Consider the following 23,256-nt stretch of genomic DNA (forward strand, 5'->3'; position numbering starts at 1 on the left):
CATGGGAGATGGCACCACAGCGACCCATGTATACACAGTCCAGCCTGCTTGCGATCATGCTTAGGATACTGTTGGAGCTGGCCCTCACTCTGCTTACCAGAGATGCACACCTCTTACGCATGGTAGCGTATAATATTGTTACGCCGCGCCGGTAAGAGTAACGCGATCTATCGCCGAATAGTTGAACGAATATCGAAGGATCTATTAGCACCTAGAACGCTCGAGAAGTACAACGCCATCTATTGTCAGGGAGCGGAAACACAATACTCGAAATGTATGGAATATTCTCGATAATTCTAAGGATGTGGTATCGACTATAAAAGCGTTGCAGAGATGGCAGGCAGTCAGTCAATAATCGGAACTACTCGAAGAGAAACAGCGAACGGATCACCTGAAGCGAAGCGGAAGAAACGAATTGAGAGTTTTAAAGTGTTTGTAAAGTGTTTTAAGTTTTTAATACAGTAGGTAATTTCATTAAATGGGTGTACTTCATTATCACATGGCGCAAAATCAAAAATAAGTATGACTATCATTTATTTACAAAATTACAAAATGAACACTTACAAACTTATGTCTAAATACTTTAATATAATCACGTATTTTCTAAATGTTTTAATTTACAAAATAATAATAAAATCAGGAATTTTAAACAGCTTTGAATTGCTAGCATATTCACCTGTCAAAGAAATAGGTTTTTTTTATTGCTTAAATGGGTGGACGAGCTCACAGCCCACCTGGTGTTAAGTGGTTACTGGAGCCCATAGAAATCTACAACATAAATGTGCCACCCACCTTGAGATATAAGTTATTAGTTATAAGGTGTCAGTATAGTTACAACGGCTGCCGCACCCTTCAAACCAAAACGCATTACTGCTTCTCGACAGAAATAGGCAGGGTGGTGGTACCTACTCGTGCGGACTCACAAGAGGTCCTACCACCAATAATTACGCAAATAATAATTTTAATTACACGATGCTATTCCTTCATCGTGGAAGTCAATCGTGAACATATGTTGAGTAAGTATTTCATTAGAAAAAAAAAAAACTGGTACCCGCCTGTGGGATACGAGCACCGTTACATCGCTCAACACGAATGCACCGGACGTCTTATCCTTTAGGCCACGACAACTTACTAATTGAGTCCAATTAGTTAGTCAAGCTCAGAAGACATTATAAATACTCACCACACTCAGAAACATAAAGTAGGATCTATCTACCATTTCAATAAATCGCAAACAAATTACAGAAATATTTTCGTTAACATGACCGCGTAATCGTAATACAACAATTACAATATAAATTACAATTTGGAATATTTTTAATTTAAATCATTCCAATATTGGATATCAGATCTTACTATTATAACTTATACGGAACACACAGATTAAATACTTCACTCATTTCAACAATTTGAGGCACGTGTAAAAATTACGCAAAATATTTTAAACATGTTAATTGAATCATTGTTTTCGGCACGTTCATTTATTTACTCGAGAAAATACAAATTCAAATTTGAATTCAGATTTAAATATCACAAGTCACAAGGATTTTCATTTCCGGAAGAAGGGTCAATGAAGTCCATTCTCAGAAACCACCTTCATTTTATTATTGTTATTATGAGGATATTATAACAATAATAATTTACATAAGGGCTTATTTCTAGCAACATTAACCACAGTTAACTTATTTAACAGTGTAAATAATTATGAGTGCGATTCTTGATTTCGAAGAACACAAATAACAACTTAATTTTAGCTGCAGAAAAAAACAGATTTCTCTTAAACCTGGTTGAGAATATAAAAATCGTTTTCTGATTAAGAAACGATATTTCTTTGTCTATAAAATTAAGTTAAAACCATAATGACACGATAACTTTTTTTAGGGGCCCAAACGCCCAAAGAAAATGGGCATTGTCCTTTATAGCGATTGACACGACGTCAGGCCGTTTCCAATGCAAGCTGCGTAGGCGATCGCATGAGGAAGATAATTCTGTTCGTAGTTGCCGGTGAAGAGATGAGACCATGGTCCCGTGGCGTAGACAGCGACATCCTCTCCGCCGTGGGTCTCGCGAACTATGGGCACCAGCGATGGATAGGTGAAGTTCAGATGATCTGAGGATAAATATTGAAAATATATTTTAATGGTCTCATATTTTTAACAACAATGCCCAATGCACTTCATTACGGATCCTCCAGATCCATTAACGGAGCTTTTAGGTACCACAAGTACCGGTCACCGTCCTCATCGAACCCGTCGCTTGCGACGAAGGGCTCGACGAGCGAATTAACCCACAGACACAGCCCACTGAGTTTCTCGCCGGATCTTCTCAGTGGGTCGCGTTTCCGATCCGATGGTAGATTCTGCGAAGCACTGCTCTTGCTAGGGTCAGAATCACTCCGGTTTGAGCCCCGTGAGCTCACCTACTAGTTAAGGTTACGCTGAAATAGCCTCTCAAGGGTGGGTAGGTTAGGTAGGAAAAAAAATATTAACAACTATTGCTACACGTTCGCCTCTCGTTTTCCCGCTAAGTAGTCGTTTCAAAATGCTCTGAATGGCAATTGTGGTTCGAGAGCTGTGACGAGAATTTCTACGGCAATAGGTCTCACCGACAGCTGAGGTTTTCGATCCTTGTGTGAAGAAGGACATAGGGTACAGTCCAAGGGAGTTAGTAGTCCAGATGTGAGTGGAGGTGCATAGCGGTTATATAATAAACAAAAAATAGATAATCATAAAAATTGAAATATGCTAACAATATTCAAAGTCTATTGTGTTCTTATCTCGTATGTATTTCCGGCGTCCTTATCAGAATGTAATCCTGGCTTGGAACCGGTAAATGTGGAATAAATAATTTACGCCCATATCTGGGGATTTATTATCACCGTTTCGACTTGGAATTTATCACGGTCGATTACTTACGCATTGTAAGCGAAAATGTCCCCACAAAAATTTTATTCACACAAAATTCAGATTTAAGAAATTCGTCGGTAATATTTGTATAATGCGAACTACGTTCTGTAGAATACCATAGAATTTATGTTTCCGCTGACTGTCACTTTTCCGTATCCACATTTCCCCTTTATATAAAATTTAACTAAATGAAACTTTTGTGACTCAATTCAAATAAACGAATTTCCGTTTGAATCTAAAATTAATTTTTTACTCGCGTAACATTGTTTCAACATGAAACAGCTTCATACATATGTGGCATTTTTTTTATATGGCAAATTATAGTTTTACGGGTTTGATTTTATTTTATTAAGTCAATCGTGAACATTTGTCGATTACGTATTTCATAAGAAAAATTGGTACTCGCCTGAGATTCGAACACCGATGCATCGCTCAACACGAATGCACCGGACGTCTTATCCTTTAGGCCACGACGACTTCAAAATATGTTTTCGTTAATTGTTGTATAGACCCCAACTGAGTTTCTCGCCGGATCTTCTCAGTGGGTCGCGTTTCCGATCCGGTGGTAGATTCAGCGAAGCACTGCTCTTGCTAGGGCCAGTGTTACAACTCTCTCAGGTTGAGCCCGTGAGCTCACCTACCGTTCAACGCGTAATTGGAATAGCTCTTTAGGCTATCTAATAACTATAACACACATCTACATAATGAAGCTCATAGATGTACTACAAATGGGACTATTAACAATATAATCTCTATAAATAAAAATGAATTGCTGTTCGTTAATCTCGCTAAAACTCGAAAACGGCTGGACCGATTTGCCTAATTTCGGCCTTGAATTATTTGTGGAAGTCCAGAGAAGGTTTAAAAGGTAGATAAATAAGACAATACTCGGAATTAAATAAAAATAAGAAATTTGCTTTCCCTTAGATGTCCCCTCCGTCGGACAGATTCCTTTTGTTTGTTTTAAGTTTATTTTATACAAAACTTTAGGTATTTTATTTATCGATTGAGGCATTACGAAGTCTGCCGAGTCAGCTAGTATTATAATAGATTAGATAAACACTCACTTATATCGTCAAGCATAAGATTGTGTCTCAAAAACTTCTCGTGTGGCTTATATCCCGGGCCGTTGGCGTAGCTTAATGTTGTATACGGAAGACTGTCTGATGCGTTCAGCTGAAAAAAATAATTATAATCTTGAAAAGAACTGTTTTAACTCACGTAAATTAGGTACGCTTGGTGAATTCGCTTTAAGCGTTGCGACTATGTCGTTGTTCAAATCCTACAAAAAGGTAGTAATTTTTCTAAAGAAATACATGGTTAATAAACAAAATTCACGATGACGCTATCAAGATCGTGTAAAAATAAATGCGCAGTTAACAGAATTCTATCGCATCCTATCGCATCCTACCCTTTCAACCTTCCTAAATTATTAAAAAAGGTAGGATTGTCGTTATACAATTCAATTGTGACTTTTTTTTTTTATTGCCTTTGTAGGCAGACGAGCATACGGCCCACCTGTTGACTTCGAACTCATGGCCAAATATAATTTGATGTCTATGATTAACAACAGATAGGCTTATTAGCCTGCCTACCCGTCTAGCGCAATAAAATAGACGTAGCTCCTGAAAAATTGCCTCCGCCAGATTGATCGCAAAGGTGATCTGTATAGTTGATAAAAATTCAACGACTTAGATTCATATAGCCATAGTCCCTTCGTGTTTTTGTGAAGCTGTTACATGTGTGGCTTGTTATTTACTACCATATTAGCGGAAAACTTTCACTGAGAAATAAATAAGTCAATCACACTATTTTATAAACACTTATAATATTTCGATAGCTATTTCTTTAAGCGTCAATGGACCCTAAAACTAATTCGTGGTTCATAAAACAGAAATTACCTTATTGGTAAATCCTAGGATATCGGTGCCTCTCTTACTGTATCCACTGTATGTCATCGTATGACTGTGGTCCGATGTCACAACGATTAGGGTCTCTTCGGCGTCCACCATCCTGACGGCCGCTTCAACGGCTTTCGCGAACTCTGCTGTCTCATCCAAAGCTTTGCGAGCTTTCGTTTCGTGATGCGCCGTGTCTATTCTTCCACCTAAATTAAAAAGCTCGTGGACGAATGGTACTATACATGTTAATGAGACGATGATTCTTGAAGCTTTTGCGTACGCAATTTAAATTGTTTTGAAAGGTATTAAAGGTTGGCGGTATGTCGGCTATTTTTAGTTTTACTAGTGCTCCCGCAGTAGTCGAAATTCGACTATAATTAATTGAATTTATAAGTTTCAACATTATTATGGTCCTATTGTTACAGATTTCGCCAAGACTACACTATAGACAAATGCTCGTAATATTAAAGATAAACAATATTAACCTATTCTCAATTTGACTACAGACTTTAAGCAATAACAAAATTTTGACAATTAACAAAGAGTATATGTGTGTGTGTCAAATACATGGTAGTGTGTGTGATGTTTTCTTTATTGATTTAATGTATCTTTAATGCATTATTTTTAAAAAATATTAGCATTGTGCACTTCTGTATATTCTCTATAAGTGTGGAAAATTTCATACTCCTCCGTCCGAGCAATTTTCGTAAAAAGGGATACAAAGTTTTTGCTTCACGTATTAATATATAGATATACGAGACCTAACTAAGTCTATTAAGTAATCAAAGACCAGCAAATACGGTAATCGGCATTTACGGTGTGGTGTGGTGTTGTATATATAGTATATACAGGACTTAAACATTCAGACGAAGAGCATACTCGTTTGTTTGTCACACGAATGTTTGCCCCACGTAGGAACCGAACCCACGAACCTCGGCCCAGCAGACAGCAAAAAATACCACTCCACCAAATCAGTACACATAGCAGTTCAGTTTTAATGAATCAAATCTAGTTGATAAACAATGGGTGGACGAGCTCACAGCCCACCTGGTGTTAAGTGGTAACTGGAGCCCATAGACATCTACAACGTAAATGCGCCACCCACCTTGAGATATAAGTTCCAAGGTCTCAAGTATAGTTACAACGGCTGCCCCGCCCTTCAAACCGAAACGCATTACTACTTCACGGCAGAAATAGGCAGGGTTTTTTTTTTTTATTGCTTAGATGGGTGGACGAGCTCACAGCCCACCTGATGTTAAGTGGTTACTGGAGCCCATAGACATCTACAACGTAAATGCGCCACCCACCTTGAGATATAAGTTGTAAGGTCTCAAGTATAGTTACAACGGCTGCCCCGCCCTTCAAACCGAAACGCATTACTGCTTCACGGCAGAAATAGGCAGGGTGGTGGTACCTACCCGCGCAGACTCACAAGAGGTCCTACCACCAGTAAACAATTATTTATTTTCAACGTCAATTGTGTTTCAGTGTGTGTATTAAAATGTTCTATCTTATTTTACCTAAACATACACTCAAACATTGAAAGTTTCTCTGAAATTTGGTGATCACTCATATTTCACAAAAATAATGGTCGTTACGATTACTATCGCTTAGTTGTTGCTGTTCAATTGCTAACCATAAATAGAAGAAAATAGTTTCGAAGTTGATTTAGAGGAAGCAATCCACGGTTGGCTTCCTATTCCAACGTGAGTACTTAAAAGGAGGAAATGAATTTTCCTGTTGCTACTTTTATGTTCAAACTACCAAACACAATTCCTTACAAATTTGTCCTCGAGTCGAATTATAGGCGGTTAACAGGATAAAATTGCTTGATATTTTCTTCTTCATAGTATCGATTCGAGGCAAAGGGATCTTATAGAATGAAGCCGAAGTTGCTGACCAGTTTTCATATCCTACCATTTAGATCGTTGTATACTGATAATTACGAAACCAACCTAAATTTAATTTCTCTAAACACCTTCAGTTTATACATATGAAGTGAATGTATGAGTGTAATATGTTCATCTAAAACTCGAGAACTGTTAGCCCAATTGATGTGAAACTTTGTACACATATAAAGAGCGATATGACTACTCCGGCGAATCTTTTCAGTGGGTCGCGTTTTCGATCCGATAGTAGATTCTGCGAAGCACTGCTCTTGCTGAGGCTAGTGTTAGCAACGTCACCAGATTAGAGTCCTGTGAGCTCACTTACTCGATGAATCTAGTATGACCCCTCGAGATTACTAGAGTACGTAGGAAAAAAAACTGACGAACATTTTTGTGATTTTAGTGAACTTAGAGATTTTTATCTTTTGCACCATAGGTCGATTGATGTGAAATCTATGTATATTATAACATAGAATGTATGTGTATATGTATAATATATTCAACTGAAATCAACTTACGTATGTAATTAGCTTTCTGAATCGTCTTATGGCTTTTATGTTTTAATATAAAATTGCATTTTGTTGCAGGCGAAGCCGCGGGCCCAGTAGCTACGTACCTTCAACGAACAAGAAAAATCCGTTTTTGTTTTTCGACAGCATTTCAATGGCTTTCCTAGTCATTTCCGTCAGCGTCGGATCATCACCGTCAGCTTCCAAATGATACGGCATGTGATCAGGGCTGAACAAACCTAATAAGCTGTCGTATTCGTTGACTTTAAGATTCAGTAAGTCGTTTCTATTGTAAAGGTATTTCGGGGTGCGTCCCTGCGATTTCTTCTTAATCAACCATTCCCTTGCTAGATTGACACCATCGCTTCGATAACCGGAGTATCCTTCGGGGTCTATCTCGTTTTTAGGATAGAAATTGTGTCGACCTCCACCAAGGACCACCTGTGAACGATTTAAAATAATCTAAATACATAAAACACTGAAACTGTGAACATGTCCAATACATGTTTACAAACGGACATTTCTCGAATATTCCGATGTTTTTTTCTATTGCTTAGGTTGCTGGACGAGCTCACGGCCCACCTGATGTTCAGTCGTCACCGGGGCCCATAGACATCTACAACGTAAATGCCGCCACCTACCTTGATATATATGAGTTCTAAGGCATGTATAGTACAACAAATTACTGCTTCACGGCAGAAATAGGCAGGGTGGTGGTACATACCCGTACAAACTCACCAGACGTCCTACCACCAGTAATTACGTAAATTATAATTTTCCGAGTTTGATTTTTATTACACGACGCTATTCCTTCACCGTGGAAGTCAATCGTGAAAATTTGATAAGTACGTATTTCATTAGAAAAATTGGTACCCGCCTGCAGGATTCGAACACCGTTGCATCGCTAGATACGAACACACCGGATGACTTATCCTTTAGGCCACGACGACACGACAAATAAAAAACATACATTGTCTGGGCTCACGTACTAGCTTTCGTGCTTTGATGATTTTATGGAAAAAACATCCCGGGAGTATGAACAACGGCTGTACCTCGTATCTCATGGTAGGCAGTTACATAGTTACATTCACTTAGTCCATGGGCTCCGATCACCATATAGCACTAGTTTATGTAGACTGCGGGAAAGTTGAACCGTCTAGAGCAGTGGTTCCCAAACTTATTTTGTCTACTATCCACTTTGAGAATAAATTATTTTTATCGCCCCCTTTTTTTCACTTAAAAACCACTATAGCGAGAGCTTAGTCGGTGTCTAAAAGTCCTCTAAGATGAAATTACAAATCGCCTCCCAAGCCTCTACACAACGCCCCAATTTTTTTCTGGGTCTCTTACCGCCCCCCATTAGGCCTGCAGCGCCCAAAAGGGGGCGTTATCGCCCACTTTGGGAAAGGCTGGTAGAGTAATTGAAGCCTTACATCAATTTTACTGCCGATACGTCCTCTAACTAATTGCGTCGCTATGTCATCGCAGCGAGGGCCTTTGCTTGGAAGATCGGTGTCAGCTTCCCATCTCCTATCGGCTGAATGAGCGTATGCGGCGGCGGGAGTGGCGTGGGTCACTCGTGTTGTGGTCACGAGACCTGGAATTTAATCAGTAATTGTTGAATTTCTTTCGGTTTGAAGGCTGAGGCACCTGAAAAACTGATAACTTAGACCTCATGTCTCGAGGTAGGTGGCGGCATTTACGTTGTAGATGTTTGTGGGCTCCGATAACCCCTTAACATCAAGTCGGCCGTGAATTCGTCCACCAATCAAAACAATAAAAAAAATTAACTTATCTAAAAATGTAATTTAATTTATATTAAGTAACGTGACTACATACGTACATACATTGATTAAGTGATTGTTTTTTTATGAAGGAAAGATAACTTGAAGGATTACTGGTGGCCCGGAGGCCTTTACAGTTTCACCAGGACAGGTAGGCGAGCAAAGGCTCAGCCAGGATTTGCTAACAACTACCTGAGCGCCTCCAAAAGCGACCTAACAACTCAAGAGCAGCTGCTTCGCGAATGAATCTACTACCGGATCGGAACCGCGACCCGCTGAGAAGATACGGCGCAAATGATTCTACTGAATGATATCTGTACCTACTATTTGAAATTGACATTGGCTTGAGCTTATTAACTCATCCCCTTGAACTCTAGTGTGGTAGAATTTCGTGAATTGTTTGTAAACTTTAGCTCTAGAGATTTTGAAACTTTGAGTTTTACTTTAGAGTTAGTAATTACCGTTTCTGTTTCCTATACACTGCATGTATGTATATTATATTGTTTGTTGGTTTGTCTGTTTGTGACATAAGCTTTGAACATCATCGCCACCGACTACAAACGTTTGATTAACCTTAAATGTTTCACACGTACCAAGGACCGAAGATGAAACAATTATTTTATTAATACGCTTTAATAACCTGACCACTAATAACAGGATAAAGGACGAAATTAATTGTTAATGTGTTTTGCTATTTTAGCGTGTTTTTTGTTGTTCTTAAACAACATTTATACATAATTATTTTTTTTATTGCCCTTTTAGGCTGACGAGCATACGGCCCACCTCATGGTGAGTGGTTACCGTCGCCCATGGACTTCAGCAATGCCAGAGGCAGAGCCAAGCCGCTTCCTACCGCTTAATACTCTCCACAAGCCTCGTTTGTAGAAGGACATGTCATAGCGCTCGGGAAACACCATGGAGGGGAGCTCATTTCATAGCCGGATGGTACGTGGCAAAAAAGACATCTGGAAACGCACTGTGGATGACCGCAGTGGCTCCAGGTAGTATGGACGAACTCTACTCCGGTGGCGGGCGGTGCGATGGTAAAAACGAGATGCCGGTATCATCTCGAGCACTCCAAATGTAAGAGCATTCTAAATATGTATGTTTTACCAGTAGATTTGACGGCCCGTTGCGCCCAATCCATAAGTCCGGTGACAGAATGTCTGCCTTCAATTTGTCCTTCGCAGTCTCCTCTCTTGACGGCGGCGGTAAGACCTACAGTTCCACTGTTGGCCTTCACTCCAGTCAGATACGCGGTACCACTACACGCAGAGTCCGCTACGTTATTATCTACACAATACGTCTGGAATTTTGGAGAATTTTACTAATGTTAATTTCGTTAATGAAACAGTAGCGAACTTAGTACTTAAGGTGCTCTCTGTCAGTCAAACAGGAGAGTACAGAGTGCTGTGGTAGGTAAATTGAGAATAAAATATTGTATGCATTTATAATAACACACAACACAACATTCTTATCGACCGATGCCATTATGCTGGTGTTCGAATCTAGCAAGCAGGAGCGAATCTTTTCTGTATACTATATTTTATAATATACTAAATTTTCTATATAGTATACTATATTTTCTATATAATATACTTAAAACAAAGGGGTTATTCCATGTTCTCGCGGACGAGTAAGACGGGCTTAACCTGAGAGAATTTGCTAATTTTTATTTATTGCCTAGGTGGGTGGACGAGCTCACAGCCCACCTGGTGTTAAGTGGTTACCGGAGCCCATAGACATCTATAACGTATATGCCGTCACCCACCTTGAGATATAAGTTCTAAGGTCTCAGTATAGTTACAACGGCTGCCCCACCCTTCAAAACGAAACGCATTACTGCTTCATGGCGGAAATGGGCAGGCTGGTGGTACCTACCCGTACGGACTCACAAGACGTCCTACCATAAGTAAGATGTTATTCGTTCACCGTGTAAGTCAATCGTGAACATTTGTTGTGTGCGTATTTCATTAGAAAAAATCTGTAACTTGTCTTCGGGATTCGAACATCGATGCATCGCTCGATTGCACTGGTCGTCTTATCTTTTAGGCCACGACGACTTCAACTAGCTTTAGCAAGAGCAGTGCTTCGCAGAATCGACCACCGGATCAGAATCGCGACCCACTGACAAGATCCGGCGAGAAACTCAGTGGGCCATTTCTATTCACGTACCTTAGCTAAGCCGGTGTACGGGAAAATTTCGAAACTCAGTTTGAGCTCTTCACCATTTAGTCCCCGCTGCTGGCCGAGGTATGCTCTCGTGGCGGCGAGCGTTGTAATGCTCATGCCGTCCCCAAGAAATAAGATGACATTCTTAGCTACTTTCTTGTTTAAAGGAGCTAAAACCTGTAACATTTTTAAAACACTAATTAAGACGGTTACATGAATTTCCAAAAGCCGTGTCGAGCCTCCTATTACCTTCTATTCAGTTCTGAAAAATGATTAAGATAGGAAGTTTGTCCTTGAAATTGACGGCTGTATAGCTCGCCTTTTGTTAAATAACAATCAAACTCTAAACACAACACAACATACATAATATATACTGATTAAAAACACGCGAATTAATGTAATTTAAACATTTTAGTGCTTAGCTTATTTTCACATATTTTGCAGAAATTGCTAAAGGATTTAAAAAATAGTACCTTATAAAAAACTTTAACTTATAAAAAATACAAAATCATTGCTAAATTCACAGCAAAATATTTTTAGATGGTTTAGTATAGCTGACTGCAATGGAATGGCTTCGTAGTAGGTACATATTATTATACTAAATTGACACCACATCATACAGTGCTCGTAGTGCAAATCGGAACTTAGCCTGTATTTATTATAACAGATAGTATAGTATATTATTATACCAAATTGACGTCACACCTTACAGTGCTCGTAGTGCCAATCGGAACATAGCCTGTATTTATTATAACAGATAGTATAGTATATTATTATATCAAATTGACGTCACACCTTACAGTGCTCGTAGTGAAAATCGGAACATAGCCTGTATTTATTATAACAGATAGTATAGTATATTATTATACTAAATTGACGTCACACCTTACAGTGCTCGTAGTGCAAATCGGAACATAGCCTGTATTTATTATAACAGATAGTATAGTATATTATTATACCAAATTGACGTCACACCTTACAGTGCTCGTAGTGCAAATCGGAACTTAGCCTGTATTTATTATAACAGATAGTATAGTATATTATTATACTAAATTGACACCACATCATACAGTGCTCGTAGTGCAAATCGGAACATAGCCTGTATTTATTATAACAGATAGTATAGTATATTATTATACCAAATTGACGTCACACCTTACAGTGCTCGTAGTGCAAATCGGAACATAGCCTGTATTTATTATAACAGATAGTATAGTATATTATTATACCAAATTGACGTCACACCTTACAGTGCTCGTAGTGCCAATCGGAACATAGCCTGTATTTATTATAACAGATACAGTCGGCACTGTCCAATTAATCAAGAAAACTGTAAATTATTCGAAACGTAATGATACTGGGAGACTAAGCACTAAAAGTATATTTAATTAAGAAATCCGTAAGCCGTATCCATCCGTTTTATCCAGTTTTTTACAAAGTATCTTTGTACGAAATTGAATCTAAAAGCAGATTGCTGACTGAGTAACAAATAAACAAACATTCACATTTTTTATATTAGAGTACACGGATTAAATTTTTTTATTGCTGATATTTGTGGACGAGCACAAAGCCCACCTGGTGTTAAGTGGTTACTGGATCCCATAGACATCTACAACGCAAATGCGCCACCCACCTTGAGATATAAGTTCTAAGGTCTCAAGTATAGTTACAACGGCTGCCCCACCCTTCAAACCAAAACGCATTACTGCTTCACGGCAAAAATAGGCAGGGTGGTGGTACCTACCCGTGCGGACTCACAAGAGGTCCTGCCACCAGTAAAATTATATTTGTTTTTTAAAAGATTTAGGGATGACACAGTAATATTAGTCTTTCGACTGTTCGTTTAAGGATTCAGATACGGAACCCTACCGACTTCTAGCTACTGATGTAACGCTCCCTTAACTCTCGCGTAGATACTACTAGCTACTATAACCACATTATACTAGACTAGCGACCCGCCCTCGCTTCGCTTCGGAAACATTAAAACACACATGAAACCAAAAAAATAAAAAAAAGAAAAAAAAAAAAAAAAGTAGCCGATGTTCATCAGGGACAATGTCGGCTTCTAATGGAAAAAGAATTTTTCAAATCGGTCCAGTAGTTTCGGAGCCTATTCGAAACAAACAAACAAACAAATCTTTCCTCTTTATAATATTAGTATAGATTTTCTGTGAGTTCTCATAGTTAGTTAGTTACCAAGTGATGAAATTAAAAGACGCATGTTTTTACAATTCAAAAACATTATTAAAGGTCATAATGAACGTAGCCTTGATTCGGTAAACGAGTATTCTTAAGGCGCGTTCACTATAAACAAGGAGCGTGGGCCAGAAAACGCCTTACGTATTATCATATTGTTGATCTAAGTATACTAGTGGTCCCGCAGTAGTCGAAATTCGACTATAATTAATTGGAATTGTAAGTTTGTACACTATTATGATTGTATTTTATACTTCTATAATCACAAATTTCGCCAAGGCTACTACACTATAAAAAAATATTAATAAAGACAAACAATACTTAATCTATTCTCAATTTGATCACGGACGTCAAGAACAAAAGTTTGACAATAAATAGTACGCATGCGTGTGTGCGTCAAATACATGGTATGTAGTGTGTGTAATGTTTTCTTTATTGATTTAATGTATCTTTTATGCATTATTTTAAAAAAAATATTAGCATTGTGCACTTCTTCTCTATATAAGTGTAGAAAATTTCATACTCCGCGCAATTTTTGTAAAAAGGAATACAAAGTTTTTGCTTCACGTATTAATATAAAGATTATATTAATACTAGCGGTCCGCTCCGGCTCCGCTCGGGTCTTTAACAAAAATTTCAACGATATTCGACGTTGTTTTATTTAAAAAAATTAAAGAACACTTATTGCGGCATAACTATAATAAGTAGACATATGCTGTCGCGACATTTTTTGTGAATAATAATGTGTTCTACAAAGTCGTAGTACATTATTTTATTCTATCATCAATAGTTTTCGCAGGGCCCGCGATGTAAAAAATATTATAGGTAATTTTTTTACACCTTGGGTTACATTATTGGAGTTTTAGTAAGGATCCCTAATTTTTTTTCAAAAAAGATTATAGCCTATGTCACTCGGGAATAGTGTAGCTTCCAAACAGTGAAAGAATTTTTCAAATCGGTTCAGTAGTTTCGGAGCCTATTCAATACAAACAAACAAACAAACAAACAAACAAATCTTTCCTCTTTATAATATTAGTATAGAGTATAGATATAGGTTACAGGAAATACCTTCGAACGCAATGTCCATTGCGCTTGCAGCTGCCAATGTTCTTTGTTCTTCTCGTCGAAGAGATTTTGTGGGGCTTCTGAAAAATATTGAAATATTGATTTAAACCTTAGTATGAAATATTACCTCACCAATTTTTGGTAAAAATATCAATTTTTCCCTTTATACTCTAGTAGGCAGACAAGCATAAAGTATTTTTTTGTAACGCGGGGGCATCCATTTACGTATACCCGGTCAAGGGAGGCAACGGACCGGGTTATGTCGGACTCCGGCGCCTCCCGAGAGGAAAAGGGAGACGAGGAGGGCCAAGTTCCTCCACCTCCCCGAATTCCTCGCAGGAGACTACGCCTTGAAAAAGGCGCACCAGGCACTCGTCCCGCAAAATCAACTATCAACTAAACCCAATCGAGCTCCACCAAACTGGCTACACCAGACCTACCTTCGCCGGTACCCGTCCTGATTATAAGACGGGATTTCATCTCCGGGAATATCCCGAAGGACTTCGTCTCGGGAAACACACCGTGGGCGGCGCACAGGAGCCACCCTGCACCGCCCCTCCACCGGTCCGACAGTCGAGTACCGGGCGCCCCCGCACCCGCCACCCAACAGTCCCTACGGGGGCTGAGCGGGAGCTTCATAAAGCATAAAGACCTGGTGTTGAGCGGTTGCCGCTGTCTACCATTAAGTACTCTCCGCAAGCCTCGTTTGAAGAGGAACGTGTCATAGCGCTCGGGGAATATCGTCTAGGGGCATTTGATTTCAAAGTCGGATGGTACGTGACAGAAAAGATCTCTGGAAACGGTACCATTTATTGATTTCTCATAAACTTCTTTCAGAGTATTTCACTCAGGTATTAATTGACCCTAAAAGCCGTACACGAGAATATTTCATATTATGTGAGCAACTGCACATAGCTTCAACTTAATTCTGTGAGAATAAGTGTCTAAAGGTTTAGTGATATTATGGAATATGATTATGTAAGTTAGATACCACACGTTGTCAACATAAAAATATATCTGACTTCAAATAGAGGCAATGTTGCATAGCAACGTAATGTGGCCGAGCGAATCTAGTATTAACGTATAGACATTAAGTAATACCATCCATTTTGAGACACGTGCGCTAAAATTCCAATTAAATGGTAACGAGTAAGATGTTAGCCTAGCAAGGTAAAGGGCCTGTCCTGCCATCTGCCTAGACGACATTCCAATAATCCAGCCGCAAAAATGAGTAACACAAATTGTATAATTTTAGCGGATTTATTACACAATGCAATTAGTATATATTTTTTATTAGCTTAGATGGTTGGACGAGCTCACATTAAGTTCTCAGTTTTTACAGTACAACGGCTGCCCCACCCTTCAAACCGAAACGCATTACTACTTCACGCCAGAAATATTACATATTAGGTCATTAGTTATACGTACATATTAGTTCCAAAATGATATCTGTTATCTTCGATTTCACAGTGGCTCATAAAACATGGAACACATCGATACCGAAATCCTTAGACACCAACAATGTTAATGCCACCCACCCACTTTGAGACATGAGTCTTAAGTCTTACAGTACAACGGCTGCCCCACTCTTCAAGCTGAAACGCATTACTGCTTCACGGCAGAAATAGGTAAGGTGATGGAACCTACCCGTGCGGACTCACAAGACACCCTCCATTAAATAACAAGATCCATCAGCACTATTCTAATTATCGTTACGCCGGTAAGAGTTACGCCATCTATCGTCGAAGAGTCGAACGAATATGGGAGGATCTAGTAGCATCTAGAACGCTCAAGAAGTACAACGCCATCTATTGTCAGATAGCGGAAACACACAATAGTAGACTTTTGCGGAATATTCTCGACGATTCTAGGATGTGGCATCGGCTATAAAATCGTTGCAGGGATGGCACGCAGTCGTTTAGTAATCGGAACTACTCGAAGAGAAACAGCAAACGGATCACCTGAAGCGTAGCAGAAGAAGTGAATTTAGAATTTTAAAGTGCTTGTGAAGTGTTTTAAGTGTTCTAAGTGCTAATACAGTGTTAACTTGTACTTCGGTAGATTTTTTTATTTATCCCGAACCCCAGCGCGTAACCTTATTAACTAAACGTTGATTTAAGTAAAACGTGTTGCAAATCTGTAATTTTATTCGTTACAATATCTCGCGTGCAGCCAACCGTGCAGCGCCTTCTAGGACGGGGTCAAGAGCTGCCGTTAACAAATATTCAAGAGCCCAACAATTTCTAAATCACAAACGTGATCTAATACGTATCGTTTTACGTTTCATTGATAAGTATAGACGTTTGAATGGACGCCTTCAGCTCTAACACTAGGGGCAGGTTTAGAGACCTCGGTAGCCGTGCTCGTCGAACTCAACAAAGAGCTCGACGTGCAACCTAACCCATGAATCAGCTCGCTGAGTTTCTAGCCTGATCTTCTCAGCGGGTCGCAATTCCGATCCGGTAGTAGATTCATTCGCGAAGGGGTTGCTCTTAAGTTGTTAGGTCTCCTTCGGAGGCGCTCGGGCAGCTGTTAGCAAATCTCACCCCTCCTGGCTGAGCATTTGCTCGCCCACCTGTCCTGATGAAACTGGAAGGGCCTCCGGGCCACTAGTAATTCTTTAATCCTAAAAAACACGTTTGAATGCTTTTGCCGTAGGCTATCTCAGCGACGCTGCCAAATTCGCTGAGAACTGAAGATTCATTTCAATCCTCGACACGTCACAGCGCTCAGGAAATACAATGACAAACGGCGTGATGGTAAAAGAATTATCTGAAACTGTTCGATCCAAATCCAGCGCCCTCGTGGCAGCCTAGGGCTCCGGAAACCAGCACGAGGTGCCCGTCGAACACGTGCCGCGATCCGCGGCGCCGTATGTACTATTTTAACAAAATACTGTCTAATCACTCACTTGAACCGATGACCTCGTCGACTCACGCCGTATCACTTAGGGAGAAAGCTTTATGGCAGAAATGGATAAGGATTAGTGATAATGCAAACCGTAGCATAGACCGTACACATGAGCGTACCGTCCCTTTCAAGAAGTAAGCCAAAGTGACCACATGTGAAGTCGCGAAGGCACCGTCAAATCGCGACCCGTGTTGCCGTGGTAAAAATTCAAATACCCACAGATTGGCTTAGAACAATTCCTTGGAGTACTCCTAACAGACGTCATTGAATGTGAGTCTGTTCCTTCTTTAATTAGAATATTAGAAACAAAAAGAGGACGGCCCATGGTAAAGCAGCTCCTGGAATTTATTACATAAAATGCATGCATTTTTCTAACTTTTTCTTATATTGCTTAGCGGACGAGCTTACAGCCCACCCGATGTTAAGTTGTGGAGTGTAAGCTGGAGCCTATAAACATCTATTACGCAAATGCGCCACCCACCAAGTATAGTTACAACGGCTACCCCACCCTTCGAACCGAAACGCATTACTGCTTCACGGCAGAAATAGGCGGGGTGGTGGTATTTACCCGTGTGGACTCCCAAGAGGTCCTACCACCAGTAATTACGCAAATAATAATTTTGCGGGTTTGATTTTTATTACACGATGTTATTCCTTCACCGTGGAAGTCAATCGTGAACATTTGTTGAGTACGTATTTCATTAGAAAAATTGGTACCCGCCTGCGGGATTCGAACACCGGTGCATCGCTACATACGAATGCACCGGACGTTTTATCCTTTAGGCCACGACGACTACTGATATATATGAATTATATTCTTAATAATAGTACACCGCAAAATATCTACTGTATCTTTTTCAGAATTACTTTAGATTAAAACGTTTGTCTGAAAGAGATCGCTTTTAGCGATAAGACCACCTATTGTACAATTATTCTTACAATTAATTACTCATAACAATGAATAAACCTGTTGACTGTTATTCAATCTTAATTGTGTTTTAGCGTGCAATAAAGTACACTCTCTTTCTCTGTATCTGTTGTTACTTTGGGAAGTTAATTTGTAATTTAATTAATTAATTTAATTGAAATAAGGCTCGGTTAAGGTAAGGTTTCGGTAGGCAGCAGCTTGGCTCTGCCCCTGGCATTGCTGAAGTCCATGGGCGACGATAACCACTCACTATCAGGTGGGCCGTATGCTCGTCTGCCTACACGGGCAATAAATTTTTTTTTATATAATATTCATTATTATTGATTAAATGCATAATAAAAGAATTTGAAGATACCAAACCTTAATTTTTTTTTAATCTTAGCATTTATAGAACTATGAAGCTTTATAAAAAAAAGTCGCTGGTGGCAGAGTCTACGTTCCAAGCCATCAATGATTCGTTCCATAATAAGGAATTCTAATTAAAATAAATAAGAAATATATGAAGTCTTAACTTACCCTAGCAAACAGACATCAGGATATGAATATCGCAAACCAACTTTAGACATGACGTCCCAGTTCCAATTGCATTTTATATCCATACGTCCTAAACTAATACTAAATGGGTGATCCCACCTACATAATAAAAACCATCTAAAAATCATCATCATTAAATCATCTAAAAACGAGGATTGTATTATTCACAATCTGCTCGATTTATATTTCATTACGACTTCAATTAATAATGAGAACAATAAAATTATTTTGAGAACAGATCGGTAAATGTGATCTGTAAGTTGATAATTTTTTCTCACGATTCATTATCAAGAACAATACACTATTTAATCGAATTATCATGATATCAACAAGTTTAAGCCGAGTATGGCGGAAACAGAAACTTCAGAAAACTTCATGTGAAATCTGATGAAAAATGCATTGTTTATATTTATTTTCGAACACTGATTTCATACCTTGTAAAGGGGATCGGATCCTCAGCTACTTCGGTCACATTGCCTGCCGACAGTCAGATAACTTGGACAAAGTGATTGTGACGGGCAAAATAGAAGAAAAGAGACTCCGCGGTCGATCACCTAGCCGCTGGTATGACCAAATAACCACCCTAACTGGGCTGCCAATCGCAACCGCCATTCGAGAAGCTGAGGACCGGACGAGGTGGAAACAGCTCACGAGACAGGCCACGGTCAAGTTTCAAAGACACGACCTTCAGTAATGAAGAAAGCGACGAAGAAGAATAAGAAGATAAAAGGGTTTTCTAATTGTTTCCATATTTTTTTTAATCGCAAAAAAGGTTTTATTTACTTTTATTTTAATGAAAAAAAGTCATGTTTACTACAATGAGTGCTAAAAGACTTGACCTCAATTGAAATAGAATGTAAGCCAAGCGGAAAGAGACTATTCTCATACGCAATCACGACTTGGTGTTATACAACGATAATACCGATATCAATGACACCAGTCCATCTATTCCTATCGGTGTCTTAGAAGGCGACTAAGAGATTCACTGGAGAATGAGCAGCCCTCATATTTGAGTATTATACCAGTGTACTCCGACCGTCAATGCAGTCATGCATTCCAATTTGAAAGGTGGATTTACCGGTCATCGTTCTCATCGAACCCGTCGCTTGCGACGAAGGGCTCGACGCGTAAATTAACCCACAGACACAGCCCACTGAGTTTCTCGCCGGATCTTCTCAGTGGGTCGCGTTTCCGATCCGGTGGTAGATTCTGCGAAGCACTGCTCTTGCTAGGGTTCGTGTTAGCAACGTCGTCAGGTTTGAGCCCCGTGAGCGCACCTACTTGTTAGCGTTACTGGAATTTGGCTACCACCCTTATGCTACCAGCAATTAGGCCTTTAAAAAAATGTGTGAATATAAACAGCTTTAATCATGTCGACGCCAAAAGACCACGTGATGGATCATCTATTCGTTAGTCAAGACTGTTTATATGCATGCATAGCATGTTTCTTTTTTTTTTCTTGAGAGATCATTTCAGCGTAACCTTAACTAGTAGCTCACGGGACTCAAACCTAACGTCGTTGCTAACACTAACCGTAGCAAAAGCAGTGCTTTGCAGAATTTACCACCGGATCGGAAACGCGACCCACTGAAAAGATCCGGCGAGAAACTCAGTGGGCTCTGATAGCATCTCTTAACAATGTGCTTCTATATAGCACCGAAGATAGAGACATTTGGAGAAGAAGTCTGCAACGAGAAATGAGTGTTCAAACTACAACAACTCTCAAGCTATGAAGATAACGACTCAGAAGAAGAAGATAATATGCACCGCTTCTCATAAAAGTGGCCATAAATGTATTTAGTCTTAAGTGCTTCTAAATTAGACCTTTTAGATTTTGAATCTAGTTCCGTCAACGTTTTCGATTGATCAAATAATTTATTTATTACAAGCGTTTATTGTCCACTGCAGGATTGAATATAAATAAGGATATAGGAAGCCAATTCAGAACAAGTCACGATTAATATCAAGCCAGAAACTGTCACAGCATGTCGGAAGTATAATTAAACATACAAACATTTATGACTACTTAAAATTCGAATTTCATATATGAAACGTAAAACAAAATGTATACGTGTAGGATGAATAATGATTTATCTCGTTCGCACTCATAAACTTTATGAAGGGTGTGAGCGAGACAGAGTTTTAGAGCTAAGAATTTGGCAATAGGTATCTGTTATATTTGTAATACACCGAGCACAGATTACCTAATACTTGTTCAGTGTGTCAATGACCTCAAAAGCCAATTTGTTTTGCAATCAACGTCAACTCACGTTTGTATCTATGGACACTCCGACATCCGACTTCACACAAAATTCCGTACCAACAAACAATGAGAATTATCCACAAATTCATTTTGGACACAAATTCTTTTTACACTTTTATACAAAAAACTAGTTTTTTTTTTGTTTGTTTGTGAAATTTTAACCACCCACCCGCATTCTCGTGGTCTTAACTAGTGTACATAAAATATGATACTAAACTGCATTCTTGAATACAATCGTATTTAAAAGAGCGGTTCAATCGAAACCGCGACGTGCATTGAGTCGCCATTGTTGCTACAATTTTTATTAGTTCACACCCTTGATCTGAATGCGGCGTAGCCTTGTAACGCACGTGAATATATTTCATAGAAAACCGTTCCATTAGTGCTACATTATAATACACATATCCTATTACATTTTAATATAAAAAAAAAAAAAAAATTATTAGTCTGGTAGTTACTCTATTATTATTTTGCCTTATTAATGAAGTTTTATATAGGATAGGATATTGGAATGATCATAGGATTACGAATGATAGGAAGTTTCTTTGCACAGATAGGTAATGACAACCCACTTGTTGCTAAGTGTTTTTATTTTTTTATTGTTTAGATAGGTGGACGAGCTCACAGCCCACCTGGTGTTAAGTGGTTACCGGAGCCCATAGACATCTACAACGTAAATGCGCCACCCACCTTGAGATATAAGTTCTAAGGCCTCAGTATAGTTACAAAAGCTGCCCCGCTCTTCAAACCGAAACGCATTACTGCTTCACGGCAGAAATAGGCAGGGTGGTGCTACCTACCCGTGCGGACTCACAAGAGGTCCACCAGTCAAGTGGTTACCGGAGGCCATAGACATCATCACGCGATTACCGCCGTCCACCTTGAGATGTCTCAATTATAACACGCCACTTTAACTAACAATCTATTTTATCTTTGCAAACACTTTAAAGTATTTGCATACATATAAAATGAGGTAGGATTCGCTGCCGATTATATAACTTAAGCATACATTTCATAAAATTTTAGTACTACGGTCGCGTCTCCATAGGTTTCTTAAGCTGCAACAAAATTGTGATTTAATTCTCATAGTATCGCTCCATTTAATAACCCAACCTTAGTCATTTAAATCCGGCACCCGGTTTTTCCCTTCTCTTGTAATTCCACCGTACCTTTTATATTATGTTTAAATAATATTTGAACATTCGGTGACTCAATATTTGTTTGGATCAAAGAAAATGATTAATCGGTCTACGTGACTATTGGCAGACATAATTCGTATGGTTTTTTTTTTCTTCTCTATTCAAACTTCGATCTCGTGTTCTAATGTGTACGCTCTTTATGCATAGGCATGCGTGTTAAATAATTAAAACTACTGGTCCCGCAGTAGTCGAAATTCGACTATAATTAACTGAAATTGTAAGTTTGTTCACTATTATGATTGTATTTTATACTTCTATAATCACAAATTTCGCCAAGGCTACACTATAAAAAATATTAACCAAGACAAACAATGTTTAATCTATTCTCAATTTGACCACAGACGTCAAGAACAAAAGTTTGACAGTAACTAAATAGTATTTCACGCACACACGTGCGTGAAATACATGGTAGTGTGTGTAATGTATTTTTTTTATTGATTTAATGTATTTTTTAGGCATAATTTAAAAAAATATTAACATTATCCTCTCCATCTCTATATTCTCTATAAGTGTGGGAAATTTCATACTCCTCCGTCCGCGCAATTCTCGTAAAAAGGGATACATAAATTCCTACACGTATTAATAATTAAAATAAAATACTCATATCTTCCTTCGAAGATATCACTGAACTCATCGATTATAATGATTACTGTCGCTCATGGACATCGGCAACGTTGCTAACGTCGCTTCGAGCTTTGATTTCAAAAGGACATGCGGTGATTTCTAGACATCTCCAAACGTACCTCGGATGAATAGAACGGCTCCAAGATAATAATAATAATAATAAAGCCCGTTTATGTCAAATCCACAATAATAATTGTTATTATATGCGTTTTAATATATATTACACGCTAGCTGACCCGGCAGACTTCGTAGTACCTCAATCGATAAATAAAAGACCTAAATAAGCTTAAAACAAACAAAAGGAATCCGCCCAACGGGGGACACATCAAAGAAAAACAAAATTGTTATTTTTATTTAATTCCGAGCATTTTCATAT

General features: G+C 38.9%; 1 protein-coding gene across 1 annotated transcript; it reads right to left on the bottom strand.

The window, feature by feature from the left end:
* Positions 1-517: 517 nt before the first annotated feature.
* On the bottom strand, positions 518-21,274 carry LOC101742146 (membrane-bound alkaline phosphatase-like). Its single transcript, XM_004923635.5, has 9 exons — positions 21,065-21,274; positions 14,426-14,502; positions 11,165-11,338; positions 10,103-10,295; positions 8,639-8,802; positions 7,313-7,646; positions 4,808-5,013; positions 3,974-4,082; positions 518-2,110 (listed from the first exon to the last, which is right to left on the bottom strand). The coding sequence occupies exons 1-9, from the start codon at positions 21,144-21,146 to the stop codon at positions 1,917-1,919; spliced, it is 1,533 nt and encodes a 510-aa protein (XP_004923692.2). The 5' UTR covers positions 21,147-21,274; the 3' UTR covers positions 518-1,916.
* Positions 21,275-23,256: the final 1,982 nt, after the last annotated feature.

Source organism: Bombyx mori, chromosome 8, assembly GCF_030269925.1.
Source record: "Bombyx mori chromosome 8, ASM3026992v2".
Taxonomy (NCBI): Eukaryota; Metazoa; Arthropoda; class Insecta; order Lepidoptera; family Bombycidae; genus Bombyx; species Bombyx mori.

Coding starts and splice junctions, on each gene's coding strand:
- LOC101742146 (XM_004923635.5), bottom strand. CDS start 21,146: ATGAATTTGTGGATAATTCTCATTGTTTGTTGGTACGGAATTTTGTGT. Junction 11,339..14,425: donor AATGGACATTGCGTTCGAAG/GTATTTCCTGTA, acceptor AAAATGTTACAG/GTTTTAGCTCCTTTAAACAA. Junction 4,083..4,807: donor TCCTAGGATTTACCAATAAG/GTAATTTCTGTT, acceptor TATTTTTTTCAG/CTGAACGCATCAGACAGTCT.